We start from the raw sequence: 19,207 nt of genomic DNA, 5'->3' as shown, positions 1-19,207 counted from the left end.
ACAAACAAACAAACAAACAAAACCTTTCCCGGAGAAGATCCATGTGAGATAAGACACAACTCTTGTTTTTCTCAGCAGAAGACTGCAAGCCATTATTACCACCGGCCAAATTATTACCCCTCTGTCAAGAATTAGACACAACAATCAAAGTAATCAACGGGCATGTCTAATGCACTGTAACATTTTCAATGCAAAGTTTGTTTTCTCTCTGCCCCCACGTTAGAGCCTGCAATTAACCCGTTATGTAGAACCAACCCAAACAAAAGCCTAATTGAGGCTGGCTTCCAGACTTGCGGCAGGTTTGGAGAGGGTGAAAGCAACTTGAGAGCTGGGGGACATAGCCTCCACCTCACCCTATCGAGCCCAGAGGGGTATGCCACACGACACACGATTAGGGTACTTTAGCTTTCACATTTATTAAGAATTGTCAGGTACTGAAAACGGCATTACACTCGCGCATACAAATGAATGCAGTTTCCAGAGTCAAAGCATCATCCTGGGGTGGGGGTTTTAAAGGGAGGCGAGGGAACAGGGTGGAGACCCAAATCCTAATCCGACGCCAGCAAACGAAGAAGCACCAAGAAGCCCAATTTCAGGCAGTGCCATTTATCTTTTCCAGGGTTCTGGCTCTAGCACTTGAACTATTGCTGGGGGCGGGGGGGAGCGGCGGGGTGCAGAGGGGGAATAGTCTATCCCAGAGAGCATGCCCGTGACTCTGATAGCTGATGGGTTCAGCAAAGCACACGACCTGCTACCCCACCCCATAAAAGGTGGTTTCCCAACAGAATATATGCCGTGTTTCTCCCCATAGCCAGTCATCTTTCCCAAGATTTTTGAAATTGGACTTGCGGAAGGGACAAATCGGAGGTGGGAGAGGGGAGAAGAGGCAAGAAAATGCATACACTGACTGCTCTGGGAATTGCAGAGCATACTCTCTTCTCTAGGACTGTTCCTTTTGCACAAATACAGCAGCATTTCTCAATCGGCTGACAGCCGCCACTGGTAAATAATGGTCATACCTCACTGGCTAGGCAGAAAGCCTCTCTTTTACCAAGAGCTTATATATTTGACATACAGGTCATTTCAACAATCCCAAGCAGGAGCCTTTGGTATAAATCACTTATTCTAAAAAAATAAAACAGTGACTCTGAATCAAAAGCCATTTTAAAGAAGACCATTTTCCTATTTGGGGTAGGTGGATGGGTGGGGTACGGCAAGGAAGAGATTGGGGGAAGGAAAGAGGGGTCAGGACAGAGAACAGCATCTCATTTTCACAAAACCAGTAGCATTATCATAGCTGAGAGCTAAGGGGTTTCCAACCAACTTTGATCCAACTATTGAAACCCAAACTTGCAAACTCAACCTTAACTATTTGCAATACAACATCGCTCCAATTGTGTGTCAGTTTACTCCAATTCACATGCAATCCTTACTTTCAGACATTTGAATAGCTTGTTTGTAAACATAAAAGAGGAACCCTGGATCACTGTGTTTATTTATTTATCTATGCCAAATGTTTATTAGTGAAATAGTCCTGAAGATATAATTCTACATATGGCGCTTTGATTTCACATAATATTTAAGAAAAAGACAAAACACACAGAATTAGACATATAATTCAAAGACCACCATACAACCTTTATCTTTTTTTTTAACTTCAGCAAACAAAAAATGTCAAATGACATGAAAAGTGGCAAGTCTTCCGACAATAAATAATAAATTACTTTATAATTTTTGCAATGCAAGAGCAAACAAAAAAATTTTCCTTTTTTTCCTTTTTATTTCCATAGAGAGAAAAAACAGTCATTTAAACCAATAACTATACACATCTTTGGGGGAAAAGTTCTTGGACAGACACAAGTCAAACACAATCCCGAGACGCTTGTGGCAAAATAGAGGTAACCTTGTTGCAATGCTTTATAAGTTGGTTTTTAAATCTGAATTCAAAAACCTTTAAAGTCGCTTCAGACTTCTTGATAAAGGATGGATCTCAAAAAAAGGGGGGAGGGGGCAAAGTAAAAAATAAACCAGCTACAGGATAGGCCAAGAGACCCAGGATTTCAACTAACCCCTTGTTAAAGTCAACTTAAAACATCGCAAACCAATGCAGCTCCACCTTTCTGAAAGGACTCTTTCAGCCAAGGAGGCCAGTCTCTCTTCCTGCGCTTTTGCTGGAGCTCCTGTTTGGCAAGGCAATGACAGCACCATTCAGATTAGGATGGACTAGAAAATTTTCTATTTTTGTTTTTCTCTAGATGTGCAGTGAAATGAAAATGCTTTTTTTGAGATCCTTGAATATAAATCCTTTACGTTTTAAAAACGTCTTTTTATTTTTCTCAGTACTTCTAAGATCATTGAATAGTATATACTGGGTTTTGCGTTTTGTTTGTTGTTCAATTCTAGTAAAATCCCATGATTGTCTTCACAGTGTTGCTACCATATCACCTTGTCATTAAAACAGACTTCGTGCATTTCATGGAGCATTCATTTCTTGATTCAGTTTTCATTGACTGGGTTGTTAAATACTTTCATTTCAGAGTTCAACATTATAATTTCCCACTTTCTCCAACAGGGAAAAAAAAATACAGAATGAATGTTCCTCATGCCTCAATAGGACTGGCTACCATGCTGTTAGGTGTATCTGGAAGTTGAGAGGACATTGATGCTACTTCACTGCCAGTGGAATTAGAGCCCGGTCCTCCTTCTGAAAAATTGACCTGCATAGAAGGTTGAGAAATAAATAAAGGACACTGGAATAGTATTCATAAAAAGATTATAAACTCATCATATTGTGTATGTAGAAATGTTTGTGTAGATAGATATGTAAAGATACCCACATAGATAACTGAATTTTAATAAGCTTAGAGAAAGCCTAGAGGAGAAAAACTTGAGAAGAAATCCTCTCGCTTTCCCATCTTCCAAAAGATCTCTGTTTTAACTGAAACTGAAATTCCAACATTATGTTACATTAAATTATTTAAGAACAAATGTGTTTCCCACTGTAAAATGGCATCACAACTCTACTATGCATGCTCAAGATAAAATTATCCTGCTGGCTACATATTGCCCTGGGAGTAGGCGAGCTCTCAGTCTCTAGGCATCAAAGACTCTCTTCTTCAGTTGAAAAATCCGTTAACAGGCTCAGATCCTTTGACGGGAGATTGAGAGAAGGCTCCACAGAACAAAGATTAACTCCTCAGCAGGCTCATAGCTTGGGCATTCTTCCTTGTTGGTCCTCCTGCCTTTTGGCCTTTCTCTCTCTCTCTCTCTTTACATCAGGCTCTTCCTTCCAAAATGAGACCCATATATTATGACATCATCCCATTCTGATTCCTTCTTTTAACCCTAATATCTGACTCCTTCTTAAATATCTGACTCCTTCTTTAACCATAAACACATTGTACTGCTGTTGTAAACCTTCTCTAACCATGCACACCCCTGCCTCAGCTTCCCTTCCACAGCTCTCATCTGACACTAAAGTTTCAGAAAGTGCAAACATTTGGCTGCCCTGAACCCTCCCCTTAGCTTCCTTCTGTGATTCAGGTTTCGTTCAAATAACTCAACAGATTAATGGCCTTAAAATAATTTTTTTTCCTAGTTCCAGAGCCTACATTTCTTTCTACAGTAAATTTTTCCAATATGAGATTAAGGGACTTCTAGCCTCTGTACCCACTTAGCATTTGCAAATACCAGCCTGGGGCCAAGCCCTTTTAACCACTTGCCTCTGGCCAATTACCTAACTGTTGACATTGAGAAAGCAAATACCCTTCAGGTAAATATGAGGGTAAAAAGCTAACCTCAACTAAAGGTTCATTTCCAAAAAAGGGAACAAGGTTTCGCGATACATCTTTACATTTTATGAAACAAGATTCTATAAGGCTGATTACTCTTCAAGAAAAAAAATCATATATATATATAAATACAGCATATTACGAAGGATATATATTTATTGTTCTTACTCATCTTGACTCTTTACGCCTTTTGTAGGCAAAAAGTGAATTAATTTTCTCTTCACTGGATGTGGAAAACATGTTAAGGTTTTCACAGATTAAACACTTTACTTCTGATTGGTAGAGCTCATGTCCCTTTTGCTATACATGGTACAAGGTGTGTGTCTCTATGACATTTGAACTCATACACTTGAAAACGTTTAAATGATTCTACATTTTAGATTAAGACATTCCCAGCAACGGATACCGTAACAAAAAGTATTGATCTATTTGAATAATCTTTATTGATATATTTGAAAACTGCACCCAGACATGTGGCTGCTGTTTATTGATAACGACACTGATTATGTATTATAGCATTGATTATGAACTACAATCACCTTGATTTGGGTCCTTATATATCCCATTCTCTAGATGCTCAGGAAGGATAAACTTACTAATTGCTGATTGAAATGCCAAGACGATTTCCTGAAGTCCTGGACAACTCTAAAATTCTAAGATGTATGATTCTCCAACACTGTACATCTTCTGGCACATGCTACCTAGAGTTAGGTACCTTGAAATTAATCCTTCAAAGAAGTCCTGATTGATAGAAAATTCAACCTATATGGTCAAATTATGCAGTCTCATTAAAAAAAAAAAAAAAAAAGATGCATAAGAGGTTCGTTTTCCTTGCATTTGTCTCCCTTCTCTTCATTACCCATCTCCTTGGTTTCTCCCCAACCCTGAGCCCAAGAAGGCACCCTCCCCACTGAATCTTTCAGTGTGTGACAGTTAAACCAGAGTCCCCTGTTGGGAATTCAGCCTCTTCCATCTGGGAGCTGACACTTACCAGTTGCTGAAAAGCAGGCTGATCTATGTCACTCTGCAAGGCGAAGTCGCTCAGTACTTTCCAAGGTGGCTGGTAACTTTGTACCTCCACTGGGTTAGCCTGTAAGCCACCGTCGTGTCTCTCTGGACTGGCAGCCACCATGGGAGTTCCTGTCATCCCCTGGATATTCTGTGAATAGGCCCCCCCCCCACCAATCCCAACATGTTAATGAGCAAATTCCCTCCCTCCGTTGTCTGCACAGGCTAAGCAAATATACCCTGGTATTATCTTATCTATATAGTGGCCTTTATTGACTCAGTTAATCTGCTGTACCTATGGATATTAGCTAGAGTTCAGTTTTGTTTTATTGTGTTTTGTGTTTCTGCCTCTGTGGGCTGGACTATTAGGTCTGCATGGACCTTATTAAACCAAATTCTACTTTAACTTTCTTCTTCCCCCTTACCTTCACAGCTCAGCCCAATTCCTCCCCTCTGCCTTCTCAGGCCATAGCTTCCCAGAACTAGAAAGCTGAGGTAAGCAGGGTCTCCCTTCTGCCTCTAGACAGGGTGGTTTTCTGGGCAGTTTCAGTAAGCTGCAGATTTTTTCCAAGTAGTTCTCCTCAAGGAAGCGCCAGCCCCCGACTCCATCGCCCCCAAAGCATTTGGATCTGGTTCCTATTGTGCTATTATGCACTAACCAACTCAGAAAGTGCCCTGGCCCAGTCTTGGCCAGCCTGCCAAGTTTAATGACAGCAGGTTTTATGGCATTTAAAAATAGGGCCAAAGCAGTAAAAGAAAAAAAAAGAAAGAAAGAAAAGAAACTCTAGCTTAACTTCACCAGGAAGCCTGCAGAGTGGGTGCTTCCGTGGGCCCAAGATAACAGTGGATACTGGTGCAAGTCTCTGTGGAGGCCTGGGCTTCACCTGGAGCAGAGGGTGCTCTGGGCATGCGGGTCACCTTGGGGGAACTCCTCAGCCTGAAGGCGCACTGTACCTTACTCAAAAGTACAGTGCGCCCTGGGGGCTCACAGGGCGACCTGCCCACGGAATCCCTGGATGTAGGTAGGAACCCAAGGTGTTAGTATCCCTCCCTCTTCTACTGTATGTGAGGAACTGACGATCTGAAGGTTGGCAAAACCCGGGCCAAACCTCGTTGCCGCCCGCCCTCGGAGGGGAGGACGGCGTTTCTCCGGTTCGCAGGTACAGGCGACGAGGAAGGGCATGAGCCCACCCACAAGGTTGGGACCTGGCTGCCGCTCCCCTGGCGTACGGAGCCTCCAAGCTTCCCCACTCGGAGCCGGGTAACCTCTCCCCCAAGAATGGGTGGGGGTGGGGATGAGGGGCAGTCCCGGCCAAACTCCTGCCCAGGAGCAGGATCGAAAACCGCGCGCCGGCCAGACTGGGCACCAGGAACGCACCTCGCACGCCGCATCTACTTCCCCCTCGCATTCCCTGCCTGGCCCCAGAGCCACTCACAGTTTTGTCATTGGGCTGCTGCTGCTGGAGTTGCTTCATCATGATGCTTCGCTTCTTGTCCTTGCACCGCTTGTTTTGAAACCAGACCCGGATCACACGGGGACTGAGGCCCGTCATCTCTACCAGTTGCTCCTTCATGAGCGCATCGGGCCGCGGGTTTGCGGCATAGCAGGTCCGCAAGGTGTGCAGCTGCTTCTCATTCAGCACAGTCCGCACGCGGGTGGTCTTCTCCGGCTGCTTGTGGACATGGGGCCGCAGGGCCGGCTGCCTGGCGGAGATGGGCTCCGCTGCGGGGCAAGAAGCGCCATGAGCGCTGGGCTGGCCGCTCGCTCCCCGCCCGCCCTCGCTCGCCCGCCCGCCTGCGCTAACTCGCTCGCCTGCCCGCCCGCCTGAGAAACTCCAGGACAATGGCTAGTGTTTGCAGCCTCGGCACACAAAGCAGGGGGCGGCAGAGGTGGGGCGAAGAGGGTGAAAGGGAGAATAAAATCTTCCTCTCTAATCTGCAGAGGTCAATGCTGAGTAATCCCGGGCTGGAATGCAGCACCCGCCCCTCCTCGTGTCAACAAAGTGTTAGCCAAGGGAAGCAGGTTTAAAATCTGTCCCCCTGTTCGCAGCAGGCATGGCATTTTTCAGCACTGTTTCTCCTCCTTTCTCTCGTTTCCTTGTGCCCAGACTGGGTCCCAGTTACATTGATTACCACCCTCTCCAGGCTCAGAATTTTCTCTTGGGCCAAGGCCACAGAGGGTACAAGGAAGAACGCAGAGCACTTCAGGGACAGCCATAAATACTACACGAGCAGGGATTTCTGCAAGGGGAAGGCTGAGAACTCTGCCAGCACACCTTGAACTTCAGTCCGAGAGGACAATCATGTCAAGGGGCTGAAGACTTTCGCTATTTCTGCCATATCTCCAATCCTTGCTCTTCCTTCGTATTAAATCTAAAGTAATACATGGATGTTCCTGAGATGGGCAGACTCCAAGCAGTAGAAAACGGAAACTCTGTTGAGCTGCCTAGGCTCTAGATAAACGGTGGCTGGGATATGTCCCCCGCCTCCCTCCTGGTATTTTAGCTTCCTCTGTGTTTCCCGGCAAGCAGAGTGCAGGCTCCACTGAACAGGAGCACCACCCCTGGCCTTGCCCCGGTGCACACTAGTCACAAATCCCCCTGAACAGAATTCTTAGAGCTGCCAGAAGGCAGAAGGGCAAGGGAGCGCTATAGTTTCCTCACCTTCAGTGTTTAGTGGGAACTTATACTTTAAAACTGCAAAGGAGTCGATCTACTCATGACAGAAAGTCAGGTTTGGAAACACTGTCCACCTTCTTACCCACGACTTTGGTCCTGACCAACCTTACCGGGTTTCCACTCCTCTTCCTTGGGAATGAGTCCTCTTATCTATATGATACACATCCTGCACCTTCTACAACCCCCTAGTGTCAGGCCAACACCTATGGGGTCAATTTAGAGCTACAACCATGGGCCTGAAGATGAAATTCTCACCAAATCATAGAGAATGAATGATTTAAAGAAACAGGCTCCCTTTAAAAGGCAATTACTGCAGATTAGCTTGTTGACAGTTTTAAATTATAGCTCTGTGCAATGGCCTGCAGTTTTTAAAATTGTATCTTTTCAGTCTTGGTCTCTCACAAAAAGATAAAAAATTTAAAAAAATTTTCGACCGTGAAGCAACTCACAAGGAAAAAGGATTTGGGAGACTAAATGACTTCAGGCCACCTAAGCTTCCTTCATTGGGTTAAAGGATGAAGCTCCAGGGACCCGGGGCTCCGCCCCTTTAATTAGGCAGCAGGAGAATACCTGGCTGAGAGCTGAAGCCCGTTTTCAGCAAGCCAAGGTTTGGAGACCAAAGCGAACTGGAAGTAATGTTTGGACGTGTGTATACACGTGTACACAAGTGGTGTACATTTATGTGTAACCATATAGACACACAGACGGTGTAGGTGTGCTCGGGGAATCAAGGGAGACAGTGAGTGCACTGAACCTTGCTGCAAAGGAGCAGAGCACAGCGCAAGCAAATTGCATACAAAACACTTCATTTAACTGCAGGCAAACACTACCACCACTCCTGTAGCTACCCTGGTTGTTGTTGGCCGCCGGCACACAGGCTGGCTTAACCTGGCGCCTGCCTACCCGAGCCGGGCAGAGGAGTACCTGCCATTTGCAGTGGCCGCGCTGGATGCAGGGGACTAAGCGGGTCGCCAGCGCCCAGACTGGCTCTCTCCACCACATCGTGGTCTGCTCGGCAGAAGAGACCGTCCTCCCGAAGCGCAAATTCGTCCCCAGGGATGAGCTGGCGGCTGCAGGCCACACAGCGGAAACACTCGATGTGATACACCTTGGAGCGGGCACGCATCACGAAGTCGTTCTTGCTGAAGCCGATGCTGCACTTGGCGCATTTGATCCCGTACAACCTGTGCGGGGCGGGGTAGCGGGGGAGGCCCAGAGCGGGGAGAGAAGCACAGGAAGAGGGGGTCACTTCAGGCGGGCACTTCCCTGGCCCAAGATCCCGGGCAAGACGCCCCAAGTAAACAACATTTCCAAACAGAAGTTGGGAACAGAAGGACAGAAATGAAACCCTGCTCTCTCCCTCCCTGTCTCTCTTCCTTCCCCCATCTCTCTTTTCCCCTTCCTCCCTCCTCCCTTTTACTCCCGTTTCCTTTCCGATGAACCTCTGTCTTAGGCGGTAACTCTTAGTTCAAAACACCTAGCCTGTACCACAGAAAATGTATTGGATTCCTGACTCGGGCTGCTGCTCTAGCCATCAGTCCCAGGTTGATCTTGCAGATCTCGGCAGGAAGGAAGCCAGAAAGACTCTGGTGGTCACCGACAGCCACACTTTCACTTCCCTATCCCCCAAATTCTGCTGCTAGAAATGTCTAAAACTGCAACACAAAGTCCTCCTTCCAAGAAAAAGGAGGTAGGAGAAGGGGATTGTCACCCCACTCGGTTTGCAAACACTCACAAATAAACAAGCAGAATAACAAAATGAAACCTCTGAGCGTTTCCACATCTCCTTTTGCACAAGTACTTTCCAGTCTTTCTCCAACTATAGACTTTCTTCAGGCGGCAATGTTAACAGAACATGTCCTCTTCATTCTTCCTTGTATTATTATTATTTTTTTTTAAATCTGTGTCTGTTCCCTCAATCTTTTTCAAGTTGTTGAATCATCTACCTCTATTTCAATTTTCTTGAAAACCATGACCAGACTGAAAAAATGCAAAGACCCACTTCTCAGGTCTTTCTCACTGCTGGCCTTTCCTTACCAAGGGACAATCTTTATAGGTTCCATCTAGGCTGCACTTCCCTGGCCCCTTCTCCATCTTTCAGGAATAACAGAAGCTGGGGCATTCCTACAAACAGAAAGAATGGGAGAGAGAGGACAAGATCCACATAACAGGAGGACGCATACTGCTTCTCCAACGAGAGATGTGGAAATCTAACTGTTCAGTCTGTTCTGCTTTTACAACTACAAGATTACACAAACACACACACACACACACAGAGAGAGAGAGAGAGAGAGAGAGAGTTGAGAGAGAGTGGAGAGAAGGTAAAAATGATTAGGTCCTTCTACAAATGTGTATATCCAGAAGTAGGCACATGCAAACCTGTGTGCAATTGAGCAAAATACTATTTCCACAGGAGTAAAGATACTCCTGAAGTGGACTCTCCTTCTCTAGAATCTTGCGTTTACACACCAATCTAGTAAACTATGAAAACGCTCATTTGTCAGAGGTTAGAAGGTGGATTCAGAAGTTTTTCCTCCCTCCGCCTACTCAATGTGAGATCTTCCATTTCATAGGGTGAAGACTTGACTTTGGCGGTGACCACACAATTTAGAAAATCCCTCCCCCTTCCTGTACCCCGACTTCCCTTACTTCCTTTCACTCCCTCTCTAAAGTATTAACCTCCCCCAACCAGGTTAATTTTATCTACCAAGATTATCCTCTCCGTGTCATGGTTTATAAAAAAGAAGAAAGAAATGCTGGATACTAAGTGAGCAGGAGCAAACTGTGACTGTATATTAAATCTTAATTAAACTTTAATAAAAGCTCTCAAGCTTCAGAAACCATTTGCCTTACAAAAGCTAATTAATTACTTGTTAACAGCCACCAGACATTTAAAAAGTGATATTTTGCTATTTAACATAATAATGATGGTGATATCTCTTCTGTTTGTTAATAAAACACATACAATTTTCTTGGGAGACTCTACTGGCTTTCTAAGGCAAAAAACAAAGTTTCTGATATATACACACAAGTCAGAGAAAACTTGAGATTAGCAAAGCCTGATGCAGAATAAATTGGAGGGGGAAAAAAAAAAAAAACCTCTCCAAAACAACAAAACCAAACTCAGAAAGTTCCTATGTGGTTTCAGTCTTGTCAATTTGGACAATTCGCTCATTTTATCAGTTACCAGATTTTAATGTGAGAAAGGAAGCTGTTCAATTATCTAAATATACCAATTGTTCGTAGACAGATGATGGGCAATTTGATCTGCTCTAATTCATCAGCTCAGATAAGATAAGAAAGAAGAGACAGTTAGATGTCACCAAAGGGTTAATATTTAAAAAGATTAAGTTTCCGGTGTTTTCTGCAAGGAATATTTAGGTTGGTTTTAAATTTTTCTCAGAAGGAAGTCTTACCCAAAAAATAAAAGGAGCAATACCTGTACTCGCTCTTTCAAAGTACATTTGTAAATATGCTTCGGTCAAACTTTTATTTCACCTATTGCATTGATGTCACCAAAAAAATTTGTAAGTTACTAATTTTAAAAAGGACTAAAACAAACAGAACACTGCACTATACAATAAAAGTCGACCCTATTTTAAAGTTAAAGACCCAAACTTCTCCATCTTTTAAAAATTTTGTTTTGTAAGGGGGAGAGTGAAAGAGGAAAATAATTTGTGCATCATAAATTCCAAGAGTAATTAAACAAGCCTCAATACCCCAGAATTATGAATACCACTGTTAAGGGTTTTTGTTTTTCTCCACTAAAAAATCAAATGAACAGCACAGCTTGATTTTTGTAACACATGTACAGGGTAACTTTGGCTTGCATGACTCCACAGAGGCAAACCACAAAAAGACAAAGCCACACCAAATAATACATAAAGAGTGGGGAGAGTAAGGGAAATCTCACAAAATTAAGGAAGGAGTGTAAATGCCATACCTGATATAATCTCTTTTACAGTAGGTTTTCCCATCCCTAACAAAGCATGTACAGCTCTCGTCCAAATACTGATTACACTCCGCACATTTCAAACATGCCGCATGCCATTCCAAATCCGGAGAAACCCTCAGAATATACTGATCGTGAATCTGATTGCCGCAACCAACACATAGGGAAATCAGACGTTTTTCTGAAATGAAAATAAATACATGATTGACTAAGCGTTTACTTCCTACAGAGATAAACACACTTTTAGTGTCGTTCTCTGTTCTCTTATAGGGCGTACTCTGTGAGGTTTCTTTTTTTTTTTTTTTTTTTTTTTTTTTTTTTTTTAAGAGTATTGCACTTTGGGATGGTAATTGAAGTGTGCCATCAAAACCTTAACTCATTTTTAAAGGAGGTGGAATATATGTAAAATGCAGATTGGAATAGTCTACATTTGTACGCCTAGCACGCAATCAAACCCGCTCATTTTGTATTTCTTTTTATCCCCCTCCTTCCTCTTTGCTATAATCATTGGGAAAGATTATGGATAAGTCAAGTCAAAGAAAAGGTTTTGACTAGAAGCGTTAAGTGAATGCAGGGATGTCTATATTTTCCATGAAGCACGCTCTTAAATAGCACATAGGACTGGATATTGTTAGCAAGAGCAGGCATAAATACAGTTGTCACTCTTTTGCAAATCTAATGCTAATTCACATCTCTGGGTATTGACTGTGCAGGCAAACCTTTGCAACATAATAACCTTCTCGGAGAGCTCAGGATTCCCCAGGAGGAAATCACCGCTTAGCACCAAAAAGCTAGGGTTTTGGAGGGTACACAGGCGAATTCAAACACAAGGTACGATCAGTTTCCCGAAGATAAGAACCGACAGTAAGCATGCAGGCGCGGCGGCAACAAGAAAAAGCCACCTTTTCTCTTTCTCCAGGCAATGACTCCAACTCCAAAGAGCCCTTGGCACCTCAGCCGGTGCCTGAGAGAGAACCCCGCACAAGAACAGCACACCGAGCCCCACAAGGTAAAATAGCCTCTTACTTTTTGGTGGATCTCCCATGTCTCCCATATCTGTAAGAGGGAGTAATGTCCACAGTGAAATGGTGGTTGTACAGTTGGTGAACAGCCCACAGAGAGGATGCTGGAGCTGTGGCTAAGTGGGAAATAGTGGCCCCTGGGGTTGCCAAAGCTGAAAGAGCCGCTGCTCGGCTGCGCAGCGCCCTCGCGGATCTGGGAGTCCAATTTAAGCCGGCGGAGTTGGTGGAGCGGAGGCGCTGCGGCGGCGGCGGACTCGGCGCGGCTCGGGCACCTCTCTTCCTTATCTCTTACTCAAACTTCTCTGCTCCAACTCAGCTCCATCGCCATTGGTCTGACGCAGCGCGCGGGGACGTCAAGCGAGCGCCGCGCCCATTGGCTGCAGGGCGCGCGGCGCAGCTGTTCTGATTATCATATTTCAGTCTCGCAGCCGCTGTGCGCCACTGACCGCTCGGCGAGCTCGCGGGAGAAGATTAGGGCTCCCGAGGCAACTTGCTCCGGGCTCAGCCCGTTCTCCCCCGATGCTCGGGCTGCCGGGCTGTTCTGGCTCTGGCCTCCCTCTCCTTCACCTCCTCTTCCTTCTGCCCCCTCCCGCGTTCCTTCCCGGCCGTGCCGTCTGCGCCCTCGCCTCCTGTCGCGCTACTCCTCCGCCCTCCGCTCCTGGGGTCCCCGCAGTCCGAATGGCAGCGTTGCGCGCGGGGCTCACTTTCTGCCGCTCGTGGCGAGTGGCCGGTGGGTAGGTCTACCTGTTGACGAGGTCCCTCCCGGGCTCTAGGAAACGGGGGGAACTTGGAGCAGGGCGTTTATCTTGGTTTGGTCCCACGCCGTGGCGCACATCCCCGGGGCCTAGCCCGCCTTGGCTGCTCGGGAGGGGGAGTTCCCTCCAGAACTGGCTGCGCTCGGCGCGCTAGGGGAAGAAGAATTGGAAATAGGATGATTAAATCCAGAGGAACTGTTTCGTGACTGCTACACCGTAACTCCGTCTTCCCCGACCTCAGATATCTAAAAACGTGGGGTGGGAGGAAAAGCGCTTCTTGCTGTTGCGGACAAGCAGGTTGGAACGCACGGGTAAAATGAAGTTGACTCCGCGGACTTTTTGTCTTTCAGACCCGCGAGGTCTGCTTTTCAGTTTAAACTCTAGAATTGAAGTTCACTAACCCTAAGCCAAAGAGCGAAATGATCTTTCAGTAGTCTAAAGTTTGTAAGGTTTTTATATACTGTCCAATTCCTCTCTCTGCTGGTCTCCTGCCCTTTGTTTTTAAGCAAACTTGTGCAGCTAGCTGTGGTGTTTTGATAATTATAAGGACAAGTCTCCATGACTGGAGATTTTTAAACAATGCATTAGTGTAAGGGCGCGAGTAGGGAGGGATTTATTACAGAACAGTGGAAGATCTATTTCCCGTCCCTAGGCGTTGATATATAATAATTTTCTCTCAGGAAACTACTTGGAGAGAGAAGATTGTTGGGTGCAACTCGCCGGTAACCTTTTTCAATCATTCTTACGTGTTCCCATCATCTCTTACAGTCTGCCAAAGACAAAGTCACAGGAAGGCCACGAAGAACCCCCGCGCTTCCCCCAAAGCTTCTAAAAAGCCATTTCTTATCTAATGGGACTGCCAGTTTTATCTAAAAAGGCCTACAGACACAAACCATAGTAGGCTTAATTTCGGTGTCTTGTTGCCGTGAGAAGACCCGGTGTGTTAGGAAACTCCTTTCTTTGTATCTTTCGCAAAATCTAACCCTTGATAAGAGCTTTAAGTCCTGGCCGGTCGTATTGGCTGAGCTTGAACGGGTAATGCCTCTCCAAAGCAGAAAGGGAATTTAAGATGCAAAAGTTTCCTCTTGACCTAACTGAGGCTTTCTTCCCCAGGAACTCGTTTTGATTTGTTTTGCTTTTTCTCAAGGAGGATTTCAAATTGGATCTCTCTTCCCTTCCATTTTTATTATGTTATTTTGTAGCGCGTGTATGAAAGTGAAAGTTGAATAGACCTAGGCTGATAAGTTTACCAGTTGTGTGTGTGTGTGTGTGTGTGTGTGTGTGTGTGTGTCTGTCTGTTTCTAGACTCTGGTATTAAATGTATGGAGCCTTTTGTCAAGCTGTTTTTGCAAAGCTGATGCTGATAATCTCAACACGAAGCAAATCTTCCCAGTATTCGGGCGTGTTTCCCATATAGATAAACATGTTGACCCTAGTAAAAAAAAGATAACCACCACAATGCCAGAAAATGGAGAGTTTTACCCAGTCATATTCTATCATGCCACGTTTATAAGATGGAATTAAACACCAGAAGCTACCAGAAGCCTGATGACTTATATTTGAGATCCACAAAGCACCCTCACTATCCATCTTCCTTCAAACCAGCCCCCACCTCCCACACATAGTGTGGTATTTTAACTCCCTAAACCAATAAGCTATTGCATTACAAAGAATTATTGCAGATGATAACAATTCCAAGTAGAAAAACTGGCATGTGGCTTAGGGGAAACCTTTAGTAACAGGCAATTTCACCTTAATGGTGAAGACAACATTTTCTTCTTTTCATTCTGCACCATTGTTGTAAACAAGTGTTTTCTTAGTTCCTAAACTGATAGAAGCAAGACGCATGGTGAAGATACCCGCATTAAAAGGAGACGTTTGAGGGACCCCCACCATGATGGACATGCTCTGAAGTTCAGTGCATGTATCATGATACATTTTATATTAAAATCCAAGTTAGAATAGCAGGCTTTGTAGTTTTACCTCACCTTGAAGTTCTAAATTGATCATGGACTATTCTCATTTCCTCAGCTGATTGCTGTATGTGGATTTAGTACATCAAATATATCTGTAAAATTTTGTTTTCTAGAGAATACATAAAACTGATTAGCAATTTTTCCTTAATACTTGATTACAGGAGCGACCTCTTGTGTTCAAAGGGAGGATTAGACCCTGTCCTCTCAAAAATGGACTCGTTTTGACCTTTGTATATTGTTAGGTCGAAAATATATCCTTGAAAACGGCAATAGTGTGAATCTCTGGTTTGAGTTCCTTTACTGAGAAAAAGAGGAGTATGAGTAGTTATTAAGTATAGTCCCCATCACCTCCAGGCTGCCTCAATATATCCGACAGTGTCTTTCAATATAAAAGGGATACTGAAACGTAAGTTCCTCTGGCATCTGTGGCATCTACCCATGTGCACTCGTATACAACTTCCAAAATGTGGCTGTTAACACTCAACCTCCTGGTGGGCTCTTAGACCTGTGTTTTTGTATACTGTTGCTTTCTCTGCTTTAATTACAATTTAAACATTCCACATCAAACTTAATGTCAGATACAGATTCCTGAACAAACATCATGCTCCCAAGCTACCTTCAAAAATCTGAATAGGTTTTAATTCCAATTGAAAGGTAAAATTACACATTTAGCATTTATTGATCTCCCAATAACCTCTGGCACATACAAATGAATTTTAAGTTGGTTCTTTGGGAAGTCACAAACAGACAACTTATTCCTTCTCATTTAACCAAGATTGGGAAGGGAAGAGGGGCTTTGATCAGCTTTCCAATGAAGGTATAAATTTGGGAATTTGTTCCCAGGGAGATGATGCTATATGTTTAGCTCACATCAGAATCAGGTTTGAAAGAGTAGAATAACAGTTACACTGCTAGTTTCACTGAGTAAGGTATTCAGATGAAAATATATATATACCTGAAGGGTTTATATTTTCTGATGTCCACAATCGTATATAGTTTGGGGGCCAAAGTGAAACAGGAACATTTTATTTACCTCTAAAAATGGATATTGAGTAGATGCATATGTATCCCTTTTCCTGTTTTTATCTTTTATGTGTAGTCTCTAGTCATGTAGAATAAGGCTATATAAGCCCTCAGTATCTTTAATCATGTCCAAGGGTCAGATAAAATTATGTGCGTTTTAAAGGAGTTAGGATTAACTATATTCCACCGGAACGGGGTGTGGGTGTTTAGAACCAATTTGCCTCTCTTCCCATTGGTGGTGGTGGCTTATTGAGGAACAATCAAGAGAATCTGTGCTCTAATTTCGGAGAAAAGGAAGAGATACCACTGGGTATGAAATGATTATCTCTTTTTCTTTCCTTTTACTTAAAAAAAATACTAAGCAATGATAATAAAGGCAGTTGTTAATAACAACAACAAACCTTTAGTTGTGATTCTTATTTTGATGCCTAGGACTCCTGCTGCGATTGTGGTTTTGTTGAGTGTCAGTTGCTTTATTAACCAGTTAAAACAGTCTGGGTGAATTAGCAAGAATTTTCTTTGCACACAGAGCTTCCTAGCCTTACTTTCTGGGTTCAGGTAGTTGTTTCTGACACTAGCGTTCCTGGTATTTCTTGGCAGATGACAGGCCAGAAGGCACTGTTCTTGTGCGGTCTGTTGCTCGGTTCTCAGCCGAGATAGAATTTCATGCTCCCGGCATTGCATCGGGGCAGCTGCGAAGCCACAAACCTCAGTTCAGTCCTGAGCCTGCGATGGTCTGCAGCTGATTGCAGGGAGTTCGGCCGAGCGAGGACGGAAATTTGGATTCTCCCTTTAAAATTGTGCTTCTGAAAGTATTTGCTATGACTTATCAAAAGCGGCCGGCAGTGTCAAGTGAAACCTTTTTCTTGTTTCCCCCTGCCCCCTAGAACTCCTAAGTGACCACGAAAGACGATTTTTAACCGAGTTCTGCTGCGTGGAGCCCAGGTTGGTGCTAGTGAGTGCAGTGTGCTGACCTAAGTTGTGCTGGGCCAAGGACGCGCTGACCCGTACATCTGGCAAAGCCTTCATTAAATGTATCAGATTCTCGCGGAAGTGGTTGCAGTCCGGAGAGTGAAATAGTTATCTCTCAAGTCCTGAGCGGTTCAGCTGAAATCTACATCTGCCCTGATTCTAGCAAAACACTCATAGGTCCTCCTGAGATCTCGGGAAAGGTGGAGCAAGTTACCTCCATCTAGTTGATCATTCTTTCTGAAAGGACGGACACCATTTCCCCCACTGCAATCGTGTCCAACGGGCAGCTCAGAGTTTAGCGCCAAAGGGTTGATTTCCCCCACCCGCTGGAGATTTACTGGGAACGAGCGGGGGAGGGGAGGCGAAGGTACCTTGGAGGAGGTCAAGTGGGGGAGGAGGTGGAGCAGCAGAAAATTACCAGCCAAGCAGGGGAGGGAGTTGGAAGCCCGGAAATCTACCAGGATGCCTCAAGTAACCTTCCTTTAAGTCTCAGAATTCAGCGCTCGAAAAACAGCCTCATAAGGTGTCCTGGAAAGGAGTCCTCGGGTGGGCTGCGGAGGTGATGTCAAGAGTTACAGCTACTTTGTGAATTAAACTGACGGCTAAGGCATGTCGGGACAGTTCAGTGTAAGCTGAATGGTGCGTGGACGGGGGCTACTTTTAAAAAGAGATGGGGGGCAATCATTGCTGGCAACTACCAGTATATTCTGCGCGTAATAGTAGTTTGGAAGCTGAAGAAAAACCCCTCAAATCCCAGTAAGTGCCCAGTCTGTTCGAGAGGGATTTTAGAGACAATTTTGAAGGTCGCTGTCTGCTCCGACTCCGTGGAGAGGAACAAGGGTGTGAACTCTGGCGCGGGTGTGTTTAGAATTATCTACGACTTAAGATCCATACTGTTAAAACTCATCACTTCTTTGTGACTTCACATTGAGAGAAGAATTTGCCCTGCCTCCCTACCTGCTAAAGGCCGACTGAGAAAAGAAAAGGGGCCCAGGAGACGACCCTTTCAGAAAGAACGTCAGTTCATCAACTCGACTGAGTTATTCACTTGCTCCCCAAAAGGTCAACAATGCCTTCCCTTCCCAGCCTCACCGCACAGAGATCAATCGCTTTACCCGAGGTAGCCTCTTATTCAGGGCTCAGGAACTCCTGTTTTAAGGTCCTTCTGGGGCTCAGAAACTCTGCTATATGTTGTTTCCAAGAACCCCACCTGTCTGCTTTCAAGCACACACGTCGCTGGAAATTTAACCTAACCTGAGTCCAGGGATGAGAGAAGCGGTAAACAGAGACCCCAGTCGTCCCTTTGGCCCCCGCCGTTTTTCAATTTGCCAGCCTTCTAGCTAGATAGCCCCTAAGTCAGTGTTGCGAGTGAAAGGGAATTTTTCTATTTCATCTTCCCATTGACCGAAGCAGAAAAATTGAACCGAATCCACGCCCCTTGTCCTGACTAGAGGAAAGGAGAAAATCATCCCGCAGGTCTCTTTCAGTCCCTGGATGGCGAGCGCAACCCCTGAGAGTCCACACTTAGTTCCTTATTGTGAATATCTCGCTACTCACGTTCGGGACCAGGGCCCCTGATGGCCTTGGTTGCCCGTAGGGACGAGAAAGAAGAGGTGAATCCGATCGCTGGCCTAGAGGATAGTGATCAGAAAACCCAAGGATTACTTAAAGGGGCGGCGGTGGCCCGCCCTTATGGGGTTGGAGTGTGGGGGAGCTGGGGTAGGCTGCAAGACCCTCCAGCCTCCTGGATGCAAAGAATGAGAAAGAACGCGCAGCCTCGGGCAGCCTGCTTATAAATGCAACCTTTCGGAAGATGAAACTCGCAGTCTTAGGTTGTCCTCCTTTATGTCCATGTTCCAATCATCTGGGCTTTCCTCGAAATGAATAAAATTGTGGAAATGAATGCATGAGAATATCACTTTAATTGTTTCAAACTCATTGTCAAGTCACCTTTTCAGCCATCTGCCAGAGGTTCAATTTGCGCTTCGTGTCTACATTCCAGAAAATTGTAAGGACGTTTCCTCTGCATC

General features: G+C 44.8%; 1 protein-coding gene across 3 annotated transcripts; it reads right to left on the bottom strand.

Annotated features, from left to right (window-relative positions):
- Positions 1-391: 391 nt before the first annotated feature.
- ISL1 (ISL LIM homeobox 1) lies at positions 392-12,703 on the bottom strand. 3 transcript variants are annotated; one of them, XR_013418172.1, is made up of 7 exons: positions 12,456-12,703; positions 11,421-11,610; positions 8,402-8,661; positions 6,236-6,522; positions 4,783-4,950; positions 4,388-4,492; positions 2,598-2,717 (listed from the first exon to the last, which is right to left on the bottom strand). XR_013418172.1 is itself a non-coding variant. In XM_015140067.3 (6 exons), exons 1-6 carry the CDS (start codon positions 12,481-12,483, stop codon positions 2,601-2,603), a joined length of 1,050 nt encoding a protein of 349 aa, XP_014995553.1. In that variant the 5' UTR covers positions 12,484-12,703; the 3' UTR covers positions 392-2,600. The 3 variants fall into 3 exon arrangements, 2 of the variants coding, with proteins under 2 accessions (XP_014995553.1, XP_028705266.1); XM_015140067.3 differs by lacking the exon at positions 4,388-4,492 and having other exon boundaries at positions 392-2,717; XM_028849433.2 differs by lacking the exons at positions 2,598-2,717; positions 4,388-4,492; positions 4,783-4,950 and having other exon boundaries at positions 4,968-6,522.
- Positions 12,704-19,207: the final 6,504 nt, after the last annotated feature.

This window comes from Macaca mulatta, chromosome 6, assembly GCF_049350105.2.
Source record: "Macaca mulatta isolate MMU2019108-1 chromosome 6, T2T-MMU8v2.0, whole genome shotgun sequence".
In the NCBI taxonomy this organism is placed as follows: Eukaryota; Metazoa; Chordata; class Mammalia; order Primates; family Cercopithecidae; genus Macaca; species Macaca mulatta.
This window is presented reverse-complemented; position numbering and strand designations above follow the sequence as displayed.

Coding starts and splice junctions, on each gene's coding strand:
- ISL1 (XM_028849433.2), bottom strand. CDS start 12,483: ATGGGAGACATGGGAGATCCACCAAAAA. Junction 11,611..12,455: donor CATGGGAGATCCACCAAAAA/GTAAGAGGCTAT, acceptor TTTTCATTTCAG/AAAAACGTCTGATTTCCCTA. Junction 6,523..8,401: donor GCGGCCACTGCAAATGGCAG/GTACTCCTCTGC, acceptor CTTGCCCCGCAG/CGGAGCCCATCTCCGCCAGG.